The 13,316-nt window shown below is 44.9% G+C and overlaps 1 protein-coding gene across 6 annotated transcripts in view; it reads right to left on the bottom strand.

The window, feature by feature from the left end:
- Positions 1–13,316, bottom strand: part of LOC126354294 (ribonuclease 3) — a 244,217-nt gene that overhangs the window by 58,047 nt on the left and 172,854 nt on the right. For all 6 annotated transcript variants that reach the window (XM_050003841.1, XM_050003843.1, XM_050003842.1 and 3 more), the window contains one exon: positions 7,823–7,968. In XM_050003841.1, the coding sequence (XP_049859798.1) occupies positions 7,823–7,968 (146 nt within the window). The remainder of the gene's footprint in view (positions 1–7,822; positions 7,969–13,316) is intronic.

The raw sequence follows: 13,316 nt of genomic DNA, 5'->3' as shown, positions 1-13,316 counted from the left end.
AACAAAGCACCTACCTAGATGTTGTACTCCACCTCAAAGATGGCTACATCAGTACCTCTGTCCATATCAAACCTACTAACTACTAGCAATATCTCCACATCGACAGCTGCCACCCGTTCCATACCAAGAAGTCCCTTCCATACAGCTTACCTACCTGTAGTTGTTGCACCTGCAGTGATGGGCAGTCGCTCTCAAAATATACCATGAGGCTCCCTGAGACTTACATGGACTGTAATTATCCTCCCAACCTTGTACAAAAACAAATCTCCCATGCCTTATCTTTCCAGTTTCCCACCACCTCCCACAGTTTCACTGTCCAGCCACATAGGTGCATTCCCCTCGTAACTCAGTATCATCCAGCATTGGAGCAACTGAATTTCATTCTCTGCCAGGATTTTGACCACCTCTAGTCGCACCCTGAAATGGGAAATATCCTGTCCACTATCCTTCCCATAGCTTCCACAGTGATATTCTGCCGTCCACCGAACCTACACAAAATATTCATCCATCCTTACACAACCCCTTACCTCATCGCTCATAGCCCTGTAACAGACCTAGTTAAAGATCTGCCCCATGCAGCCTCCCACCACCACCTACTCCTGTCTGGTTACAAATATCACCTATACCATCAAATGCAGGGCTACCTAGGAAACCAGTCATGTGATCTATAAGCTAACCTGCAAACTGTGTGCTGCAACCAACAAGCTGTCTCTCTGCATGAATGGCCACCGGCAAACTATGGCCAACTAACAAGTGGACCACCCTGTTGCTGAGCATGCCGCACCATATGGATCTTTCCCTCCCACCAATATGAGCTTTTCTGAATTTCGCAGATCAGAACACTCCCTGGAATATTTGCTACATTCCCATAACCGTCCTGTCCTCAGTCATCATTCTCACCCATCTAACCCCTTCCCTGTTCCCATTCCAGAACTACATAGCCCTCATTCCACCAATGCACCCAGTTTTTTTACTTATCTCCTTTTTCGCTACCCTCTCCCACACACCCTGCAACTCTCCCCTGCCCTCCATCTAACTGCCAAACTGCAGCTAGCTGCCCTACCCTCTCTCACCTCATCCCTGTGAGCTTCCGAGCAGGAATTAACTGTTTCCCACCCCTATCCTGCTATTCCTCCCCTTCCCCACCACAGCCTCTTCCTTACCCCCCCCTCCTCCCCCCAGTTGCCACTCCCATCATGCACTGCTGCTCCTCGCTGTGTGGCTCCAGCTGCCAGAGGCTGCAACATGTGTGTGTGAGTTGCATTGTGTGCGGGCTTTTTTATAATATTGTTACATTCCATCCCAAATTTCCCACTACGTAATATAGCAGTGAGTACATCTGTGATATGGTGCGCATAATGCAGATCTGCCAGTTTTAAGAACTGCACAAGCAAAATCTTTACATCTGTCCTTAACAAATGTATCGAGTGATTGTTTTCAGTTTATTGACGTTGTGGAAAATACAGAAATTGGCAATTGGGTGCTGGTCTAGGAGAGAAATGACCATAATCATGAACAACTATGGAGTTGACTGGCTTCAGTTTGTTCTAGTCATTCAGAGAAGATAATGTTTGCATGTTATGATGGAGAAGCACATTCATCTTGGGATGGGTTATAAGTCAGCTGTTGTAACGTGTGACACTGTACTTAGGTGTGCTGGTAAAAATGTTATCATCAGCTTTCAATGGAAAAGAGTGATTCAGATAATGATGAGAACAAGTGTAAATAATGTTTCCAAAATTTCATCAATTTTTATTTCTTTCTTGGCGGGATAAAAAATTCTGCATTGCATGTTATGCAGTCATAATTTCGGACCTCAGATTACTGAATATTGGAGAAATGTGTAATACTGAATGCTCACACTAAACTTGGTAAGCACTGTTAAAATTTGATTGATTGAGGGGGTTATGGGATTGTTAAACTTCCAAAACATTTACTGCCTATTATAAACTGCAGATCTTTAGAAAGCACGTCACAAATTGTATACTTATGCTAGCAATACTGAGAGAATGTGCTATATGTGTGAATGTGATAGTGCAAACTGCTATATCTGAGGGTAGTTGGGTATCAGTGCGCATGTCACTGAGTTCCAGCAGAATGGAGCGATGAAGGAAGGTGCCAGGTGGGAGAGCTGCCAGTGGAAGAGTAACCCATATGGAAATGCAAACAAAATGTGACATACAGACTGCAGACAAGGTAAAAGATCAGGTCAAGGACTAACAACCTGGACAACAACGAGGCACTATGCATAGTCACCTCCACAGTGATAAACACCGCCAGGGGAGAGGCAAATCCATGGTGCAACCAGAGAGTGTAACCAGGTGACAAGCAAAGTAGTTATCAGTAGGCTTAGTAGAGTGAAAATAGACACGGAAGTATCAAGCACAAGCCCTGAGCTGACTGGCTCTGTGCTGGGTGGCCACCTGTATACTGGCCTTTAACAGCTATCAAAGTCCATCTCCTGTGACGGGCATTTCAACATCTGCTGCAACCAATGCCAGATCCCTCCTCCCAAAACAGGTGCATATGGGTGGAAATGCCACAGACAGTGCCATGGGGATGGAAAGGAGGTACGGTTGAAGACCAGGACTCCTCGATTGCCAGATGTGGGAAGGAAGGGTGGACAGCAATGTCTATAATGACATCACTGCAGATACAGAAGACTGTGCTTGGTGTGCCACTGAGGAATCATTGGCAGTTGCCAGTGGTGCTGGCCCATGGGCCTCATGGTCTGGAAGGTGGAAGGGGAGTGGGCGGCGGTAGGTATACCACCTGGGCTTGTGGCTGGAGCTGGCTGTGGTGTGCCTCTGAGGAATTATTGGCAGTTGCCAGTGGTGCTGGCCCATGGGCCTCATGGTCTGGAAGGTGGAAGGGGAGTGGGCGGCGGTAGGTATACCACCTGGGCTTGTGGCTGGAGCTGGCTGTGGTGTGCCTCTGAGGAATCATTGGCAGTTGCCAGTGGTGCTGGCCCATGGGCCTCATGGTCTGGAAGGTGGAAGGGGAGTGGGCGGCAGTAGGTATACCACCTGGGCTTGTGGCTGGAGCTGGCTGTGGTGTGCCTCTGAGGAATCATTGGCAGTTGCCAGTGGTGCTGGCCCATGGGCCTCATGGTCTGGAAGGTGGAGGGGGAGTGGGCGGCGGTAGGTATACCACCTGGGCTTGTGGCTGGAGCTGGCTGTGGTGTGCCTCTGAGGAATCATTGGCAGTTGCCAGTGGTGCTGGCCCATGGGCCTCATGGTCTGGAAGGTGGAAGGGGAGTGGGCGGCGATAGGTATATCACCTGGGCTTGTGGCTGGAGCTGGCTGTGGTGTGGTGTGCCTCTGAGGAATCATTGGCAGTTGCCAGTGGTGCTGGCCCATGGGCCTCATGGTCTGGAAGGTGGAGGGGGAGTGGGCGGCGGTAGGTATACCACCTGGACTTGTGGCTGGAGCTGGCTGTGGTGTGCCTCTGAGGAATCATTGGCAGTTGCCAGTGGTGCTGGCCCATGGGCCTTATGGTCTGGAAGGTGGAAGGGGAGTGGGCGACGATAGGTATACCACCTGGGCTTGTGGCTGGAGCTGGCTGTGGTGTGCCTCTGAGGAATCATTGGCAGTTGCCAGTGGTGCTGGCCCATGGGCCTCATGGTCTGGAAGGTGGAAGGGGAGTGGGCGGCGGTAGGTATACCACCTGGGCTTGTGGCTGGAGCTGGCTGTGGTGTGCCTCTGAGGAATCATTGGCAGTTGCCAGTGGTGCTGGCCCATGGGCCTCATGGTCTGGAAGGTGGAAGGGGAGTGGGCGGCGGTAGGTATACCACCTGGGCTTGTGGCTGGAGCTGGCTGTGGTGTGCCTCTGAGGAATCATTGGCAGTTGCCAGTGGTGCTGGCCCATGGGCCTCATGGTCTGGAAGGTGGAGGGGGAGTGGGCGGCGGTAGGTATACCACCTGGGCTTGTGGCTGGAGCTGGCTGTGGTGTGCCTCTGAGGAATCATTGGCAGTTGCCAGTGGTGCTGGCCCATAGGCCTCATGGTCTGGAAGGTGGAAGGGGAGTGGGCGGCGATAGGTATACCACCTGGGCTTGTGGCTGGAGCTGGCTGTGGTGTGCCTCTGAGGAATCATTGGCAGTTGCCAGTGGTGCTGGCCCATAGGCCTCATGGTCTGGAAGGTGGAAGGGGAGTGGGCGGCGGTAGGTATACCACCTGGGCTTGTGGCTGGAGCTGGCTGTGGTGTGCCTCTGAGGAATCATTGGCAGTTGCCAGTGGTGCTGGCCCATGGGCCTCATGGTCTGGAAGGTGGAGGGGGAGTGGGCGGCGGTAGGTATACCACCTGGACTTGTGGCTGGAGCTGGCTGTGGTGTGCCTCTGAGGAATCATTGGCAGTTGCCAGTGGTGCTGGCCCATGGGCCTCATGGTCTGGAAGGTGGAAGGGGAGTGGGCGGCGGTAGGTATACCACCTGGGCTTGTGGCTGGAGCTGGCTGTGGTGTGCCTCTGAGGAATCATTGGCAGTTGCCAGTGGTGCTGGCCCATGGGCCTCATGGTCTGGAAGGTGGAAGGGGAGTGGGCGGCGGTAGGTATACCACCTGGGCTTGTGGCTGGAGCTGGCTGTGGTGGAGACTCACATTGGCATGGTGCGATATATACTCAAAACAAAGCGAGGGCCAAGGCAGTGGCAGAGGATCAGGCAGCTTTCTTCATCTGTTGCTTAAAGTTCCAAATGATATGTTCTACTTTACCTTTTGAGGAAAGATGTAATGAGCCAAGGCAGTGAGGGTGGTGTTGGTCGTGGTAGACACCATGCATACAACATACGGTTACTCTGAGTAGGCATCCACGAAGAGCTATCACATCAACCCTGATGTAACCAACTTGGACAGCAAGTTATCACAACTGTCTGAAATTGATCCATAATTGCACCCCACCGGTGATGGCACAGTGAGTGGCAGCCACGAGACAAATGTCGGGATGAAGCTATGCCCTCGAAGCGATTGCCACAGTGTCTGGTGGGGTCTCATGGCTGTCCTGCTCAGTATAAGTGAACGTTCTGCCAGGAACGGCTGTTCTCGTTGGTGCTCCGTATGATACACATATTACATTGGCTGCCATGTGATGACAACTACCAACTTAGACCCGGACTACTCTCAGACTGCGATATTCTCTACTTGTTCACCATTTCTATATCCAATGAATAGGGAAAAATGAGTATCAGGAAGTGTACACCTCAATGGACCCAATAAATAGGCTTGTAAAGTTGAGGTGGATGCAGTTTGAGGGACGATGGGGTAAAGGCCAGGGTGTAAATGACTGTGAGGACGCTGCTTGGGGCCGAGCACACACCATGCTGCCATTCTCTCAATGTCACTATCAATAGCTGGCCAATCCACATACTGGCAAGCCAATGCCTTAATGTCGGACATCAAGGTGCAGCAAGCTCAAGATGTGTCACTGCAATTTGGCCGGAATCACAACCCGATGCGTGTCAGTCTCAGTATTCAAGATAATGATGTCATTGACAACTGAACACCTATGAGAAATGTGTTTCCAAGGTTTGAACTCGGTTGACAATCGACAGGTGAGGCAGGGTAACCAGCCATGGGTCACATGTCATAGAACCTGCCGCAGTGTGGGATTGCAGCAAGTGGCAGTGGCGACACGTGTGGCAGTAATGGCGAAACTGTCCAACATATGTTGTCATGCAGTATCAACTTGGTTGCAGAGGCTCTCACGTTGGTAGAAAACAGGGTCCGGGCCAGAGGGTAGGCTCAACATGGCATCGGAGTTGGAATGTTGTGCTGCAGAATCAAACCGGATGGTAAATTATATGCACTCAGGAGCAATGCCCAGTACCAGAAGTGTCCAGCCGTACGCTCCGGGAGGGTGGATTGTGGCTCAAATAATGTAACCAAGGGCTTAAATCCTTAAATAGAGAGAAATTCACCTCAAAAAGGTAGACATGAAATATTTTAACCCAAACACTACTGCCAGTGCCTCCTTTTCAATCTGTGAGTAGTTGCACTGTGCAGAGGTCACTGTCTTGGGCACACATGCAATTGGCTGCTCAGTCATCCTCTGATTTTTACAAGTGGAGTGGTCCAGATCACATAGTTCAATAACTCCAGCAGCATGTATATGTCCAGTTTCTGCTTCATTATAGTAAATAAGCCCACTGATGTGCATCTGACATGGTAGAAATGATGCATGGCATTCAGCCAACATGTGATGTGCTTCTGAAAATCTGAAGCCCAGTCCAACTCCAGCTTTAAAAAAGATGCAAAAGTCGAGCAAATATTGTCTAGTTCCTGTAAAGGGACTGCATTAGATACAACCTTGACTTTGCCAGAGGTGAAAAATCCAAACAGTGTAAAGGTGTTGAGACCAAAAATATTAGTAGCAATCAGGTGGCCGACAACAAGTAATGTAATGCGCCCTGTAACATTTTTGTAGGCTGCCATGACCAAGAACTGCCCATGAAGAGAAATATAACTGTCCTCTTAGGTCACCAAATGCCAGAAGGATGGAGACAACTCAAGTATGCCCAGTTGTGCATACGTTGAGAGACTGGTCAATGAGATGGTCACCCCTGCGTCTGCCTAAAAGTAGACATCCTCATTATAAATGTGGAACCTTGAGAAATAACATCTGCATGAAAGGGTCATCCAGGAGGACTACTAACTGCAGCACATGTACAGTGTCCTAATACCATCATGGGGTGTGATAGGAGCAGGTTGTGTGGGCATGACACACTGACTAAAGCTGCTCCTCTTTGCCATGAAGCGTACAGGACATCTAGCAATGTGGACAGTCTGCGTGGAAGTAAGAAGGAAAACACTGTGCGGCTGAAAGGAGTAGCCCTCATGATCTGTGGCGAGGCATGACCACATGCTCAGATGCCACAGAAATGTCAGACATGACAAATCACGAAGATGCTGCCTGGTAGCTGTCCTACACCTGTGGTGCAAGAGTAAAGCGTGTGGAGTTGCGTCGATCGCTGCAACACGTAGCCTTGCCATGAGTCGTTCATTAGCTGCCTGTGTGATTTTAAATGTGTGTGCAATGTGCAAAATGTCCTCCAACAAGGGGTTATCTAATTTTAGCACCACAGTGCAGACCTCCGGATCTAGTGCGAGATTCTACAGTTGAGACCTTGCATGTCAGTGACTCAGATGTGTGTGACTATCCCAGTTGTTTATATTATTGCTGGAACTTGAGTCTGGAGGCAACCACACGATACCTGTGGGAATAGTAATTAATCAACAGAATGCAGATCTCTGGCAAAAAAGAGCACAACAAAGTCTGACAGAGGGGCCAACTTTCGGAGCAGAAAGACATTCCCTGTCACCCCATGCGGTAAGTCTCCCCTGGCCAGTGGTTATGGGTGACTTTCCTGAAATCTACGCCTTTTCCTAGACCTCTCCAGTCCTTTTCCTTCACCCGCCTTTTCCATCCTCTTCAACCCTTCTTCTGAAGAAGGAGCCACTGGCTCTGAAAGCTTGCCAATTACAACTGCCTTTTATGTGTGTGTTCTGCCACGGCTTGGTGAGTAGATTTTTTATCTATCCAGTTAAATTATTTCTCTGAACTGAGTATTCCTGAATTGTCATACATGAATGATACTGACAATGAAGATACATATTAATATTTCTGTTTAAAAGTTAAACAGCACAAAGTGTAAGTGGAAATGCTGCACTTACTTTATACGCATGATTGTCTCTAAGTATACCAACATTAATACATACATTTGTGAAGCTGTGAGCTCTTCATGGGATTCTCACAAAATAAATTTAAAAATGTAGCTACACATGATCAACAATTATGAAATTAATTTTGTTTTCTTCTATTAGCCAACGTACCATGTGAAAGCTCCAAAGCCTCTTTGGCTGCACTCATCTCAGCCTGTTGAATACTATGTCCAGAAGCCTTGGCAAGCCGCTCGCCTCGAAAATAAACAGCTACTGTATAAACTCGAGTATTAGTTGGGCCTTTGCATTCAATTACTCTGAAAAAGGAAGAATATAAAAGAATATATGACAACTGCTTTTCTTAAAAAAACAATACATATGCAAAAATAAGATTTCTCGTTAAGCAGATCAAACAAAACAGTGTGATGTATTTGAGACATTCAATTCTGTGAATGAAAAGTTCACAATTGCAGCAGAAAATGTTTTGTTGTTCATAAACATTATTAAACATGGTTCACAGAAAGAACAAAAGACTTAACATTCAAGCTATAAGCCAAAACAATGAGTTACACCAGCTATAATTTTTTGTAACTGATAACCCTATTCAATAACTTAAATTTTTTGCAGTATATTCATCTATCATTATACAAAGCGTGTCCCGAAAGTAAGAGCACTGAGTCTCTAATGCTCAAAGTGCTTCTTTTCTTTCATCAAAGTTAGCAGCATTGAGTTCATGGACAAGGTATTGGCAACAGAATGTATGCTTGTTTGTCTCAGTCGACTGGAAACTCTTGTCATTAGTGCTATGCTGACATGATTGTGTGTATTCCAAATCCCTTCACCTACAACGTTTGAAGCATAATTCAATTTCTTCTTGTAAAGGAAAATGTGTCTCATTCCAGATTATTAGCAAAATCAAAACTTTTTATTGGGATAAATAATATTTATATGTACAAATGTTGTGGGTTTAGAAGTGGTGAAATAGATATTCATGATGAACAAAGAGTGGGCATCTCTCATGTGTGACTGATGAGATTCTACATTGCATTTTTGTGCCAGTATTGTGAAACTCTAAAAAAGTATGGAAGATGATACAGTACAAAAGAAAGCAGAGGGAACGTGCTTGCTGCATGACAATGCACATCCATCACCACAAAGTTAACCTCAGAATGCATACTTTCACAGTTTTGGCCTACTTAGCTTTCTGAGACATTAACGCCTCTGATGATGTCTCCAGCATTGGAAGAATAAATATTAGGTGGAGAATTATGCCTTGGACCATAGCCTAAAGCCCATAAAACAGCAGTGTCACAAAGTTATTCTTGGATTCATTTGGTTGACATATCATGAACCACGGACCTGGCCCCTGGTGGGAAGGCTTGCGTGCCTTGGCGATACAGATGGCTGTATCGTAGGTGCAACCACCATAGAGGGGGTATCTGTTGAGAGGCCAGACAAACATGTGGTTCCTAAAGAGGGGCAGCAGCCTTTTCAGTAGCTGCAGGGGCAACAGTCTGGATGACTGACTGATCTGGCCTTGTAACACTACCCAAAACGGTCTTGCTGTGCTGGTACTGAGAACGGCTGACAGCAAGGGGAAACTACAGCCGTAATTTTTCCTGAGGGCATGCAGCTTAACTGGATGGCTAAATGATGATGGTGTCCTCTTGGGTAAAATACTCCAGTGGTAAAATAGTCCCCCATTCGGATCTCCGGGTGGGGACTACTCAAGGAAACGTTGTTATCAGGAGAAAAAAAAAACTGGCGTTCTACGGATCGGAGCATGGAATGTCAGATCCCTTAATCGGGCAGGTAGTTTAGAAAATTTAAAGAGGGAAATGGATAGGTTAAAGTTAGATATAGTGGGATTTAGTGAAGTTTGGTGGCAGGTGGAACAAGACTTTTGGTCAGGTGAATACACGGTTATAAATACAAAATCAAATAGGGGTTATGCAGGAGTAGGTTTAATAATGAATAAAAAAATAGGAGTGTGGGTAAGCTACTACAAACAGCATAGTGAACACAATATTGTGACCAAGATAGACATGAAGCCCACACCTACTACTGTAGTACAAGTATATATGCCAACTAGCTCTGCAGATGATGAAAAAACTGATGAAATGTATGATGAGATAAAAGAAATTATTCAGGTAGTGAAGCGAGATGAAAATTTAATAGTCATGAGTGACTGGTATTCAGTGTAGGAAAAGGGAGAGAAGGAAACGTAGTAGGTGAATATGGATTGGGGGTAAGTAATGAAAGAGGAAGCCGCCTGGTAGAATTTTGCACAGAGCATAACTTAGTCATAGCTAACACTTGGTTCAAGAATCATAAAAGAAGGCTGTACACATGGAAGAATCCTGGAGATACTAGAAAGTATCAGATAGATTATATAATGGCAAGACAGAGATTTAGGAGCCAGGTTTTAAATTGTAAGACATTTCCAGGGGCACATGTGGTCTCTGACCACAATCTATTGGTTATGAACTGTAGATTAAAACTGAAGAAACTGCAAAAAGGTGGAAATTCAAGAAGATGGGACCTTGATAAACTGACTAAACCAGAAGTTGTACAGAGTTTCAGGGAGAGCATAAGGGAGCAATTAACAGGAATGGGGGGAAAGAAATACAGTAGAAGAAGAATGGGTAGCTTTGAGGGATGAAGTAGTGAAGGCAGCAGAGGATCAAGTAGGTAAAAAGACGAGGGCTAGTAGAAATCCTTGGGTGACAGAAGAAATACTGAATTTAATTGATGAAAGGAGAAAATATAAAAATGCAGTAAATGAAGCAGGCAAAAAGGAATACAGACGTCTCAAAAATGAGATCGACAGGAAGTGCAAAATGGCTAAGCAGGGATGGCTAGAGGACAAATGTAAGGATGTAGAGGCTTATCTCACTACGGGTAAGATAGATATTGCCTACAGGAAAATTAAAGAGATCTTTGGAGAAAAGAGAACCACTTGTATGAATATCAAGAGCTCAGATGGAAACCCAGTTCTAAGCAAAGAAGGGAAAGCAGAAAGGTGGAAGGTGGAAGAAGTATATAGAGGGTCTGTACAAGAGTGATGTACTTGAGGACAATATTATGGAAATGGAAGACGATGTAAATGAAGATGAAATGGGAGATATGATACTGCGTGAAGAGTTTGACAGAGCACTGTAAGACCTAAGTCTAAACAAGGTCCTGGGAGTAGACAACATTCTATTAGAACTACTGACTGCCTTGGGAGAGCCAGTCCTGATGAAACTTTACCATCTGGTGAGCAAGATGTATGAGACAGGCGAAATACCCTCAGACTTCAAGAAAAATATAATAATTCCAATCCCAAAGAAAGTAGGTGTTGACAGGTGTGAAAATTACCGAACTATCTGTTTAATAAGTCACAGCTGCAACATACAAACACGAATTCTTTACAGACAAATGGAAAAACTGGTAGAAGCTGACCTCGGGGAAGATCAGTTTGGATTTCGTATAAATATTGGAACACGTGAGGCAATACTGACCTTACGACTTATATTAGAAGAAAGATTAAGGAAAGGCAAACCTACATTTCTACCATTTATAGACTTAGAGAAAGCTTTTGACAATGCTGACTGGAATACTCTCTTTCCAATTCTAAGTGTGGCAGGGGTAAAATACAGGGAGCAAAAGGCTATTTACAATTTGTACAGAAACTAGATGGCAGTTATACGAGTCGAAGGGCATGAAAGGGAAGCAGTGGTTGGGAAGGGACTGAGACAGGGTTCTAGCCTATTCCCGATGTTATTGAATCTGTATATTGAGCAAGCAGTAAAGGAAACAAAAGAAAAATTTGGAGTAGGTATTAAAATCCATGGATTCTTCCTCCTGACAACAGTTCCTGAAACCCCATAGGTGGGAACTATCACTACAACATATCCTCGGTTCTCGCCACTCATTTTGCCTTAACTTATGATAATTTCTTCTGACTTAGCATTTACTAATAGTAATTACTCTTTTTTAACTCCCTTTTAGTTTCTGCATCTTTAGTTGTCTTACCCATCTATTTTTCACCACCTCCCTCCCATCTCTGTTACATACAATGCACATATCTCTTCACTCATGTACAATGTTTAAGCAGTAATCTCTGTCTTGCATATTACCCTGTCTTCCATCTTTAAGCTCTGTGGTTTTCAAATCTCATTCGATGCAGTCCCCTACAATCAGTCCTTCCTTCTCATCCCATTTGGTAAGTCTCCCCTGACTCGCAGTTCTGGGTGACTTTCCCGAAATCTACCCCTCTTCCTAGACCTCTCCAGTCATTTTCCTTCACATCTCTTCCTTCCCTTTCAATCTTTCAGCATGAAGAAGGAACCACTGGTTCTGAAAGCTTGGCTAATTATAACCTTCTTTTATGTGAGTGTTCTTCCACTGCTTGGTGAGTATATTTTTATCTATCCAATTAATTTATTTCCTAACAGATTAGGCATGTGCCACACACATGAAACTTCCTAACAGATTAAAACTATATGCCAAACCAGGACTTGAATGTGAGATCTTCAACTTTCATGGGCAGTTGCTCTACCGACTGAGCTATCTAAGCACAACTCATGACCCATCTCCACAGCTTTACTTCTGTCAGTGCCTCTGTCAGAATTATATTATTAATTTGTGTGCTCAAAATAACGGGAGATATGATATTATTTGGAGCAGTGTGTGAGTGTCTTGTTCTTTTGAACACAGAATTTATTTTTCTGTATAAAAACTGCGATGTATCATAATAATTCTAAAATGGCTCTAGCGTGTGAAATGTTCCACAATATTTCTAAGTTTCAGAATCGCACTGTTTCACAATGTGAAATAGTCTTACAATTACACAGCCTTAATGAAAATACAACAAACTAACAACATTTTTGATAATTTAACTAATAGCAAACCTTCAGAATATGTGCAAACTGCAAATTAAAAACAGATAAAAGAAGACTCAACAATTACTTTAACAACAAAAATCTTCAGGTATGAAATTGAACAAACACTACATTTACTAACTGCTGAAATTTTATCATTATCTTTTAAATCAAGCTTAAACATATTATCCCTCTCAGAGTAAGAGATGCAGCAAAGGCAAAACATACATCTCATAGATTTTAAGCATCTCATCCAAATTAAACATCTTGATGAGATATAAAACAACTTATATGAATGTGTGATGTCTATTTTTTTGGGCATGTCCAAAAGAACACGCATAATTGATTCACCTAGATGCACAACAAATCTACAATCTTCAGTGTGGATGCACACTTTGTTCAAACTCCAGCAGGAATGAACAAATTAACGAACACGGATTACATGTACGGGGAATGTGGATATGTGATGCTAGGTGGGAATGGGGGTCATCCAGGAAGCGTGCTGGGATAGCCCGCTCATTTGCAATAAAACACTGTGTCCACATGGTGCAGTGGTTAACACAACTGTGTAGTAAGCAGGAGATCCCAGTCCGCAACACATTTTCACTCGTGACTGCTCATTCGGCACAAAGTCTCGACGCACCTGATATGATTAGTTCCTTCTATGTCCTTTCATTTCCTTTCTTCCCCCACCCCTTCCCTCAGCTTCAATTACATTAATAAAACAACTTGTTGACTATTGTCACAGTGACATACAGGGTGTCCATTAAGTCTGTTTACAACTTCAAAATTTGTAATAC

This window comes from Schistocerca gregaria, chromosome 3 (genome assembly GCF_023897955.1).
Source record: "Schistocerca gregaria isolate iqSchGreg1 chromosome 3, iqSchGreg1.2, whole genome shotgun sequence".
NCBI lineage: Eukaryota > Metazoa > Arthropoda > Insecta > Orthoptera > Acrididae > Schistocerca > Schistocerca gregaria.
Note: the sequence above shows the minus strand (reverse complement) of the source record. Positions and strands in the feature narration are given on the sequence as shown.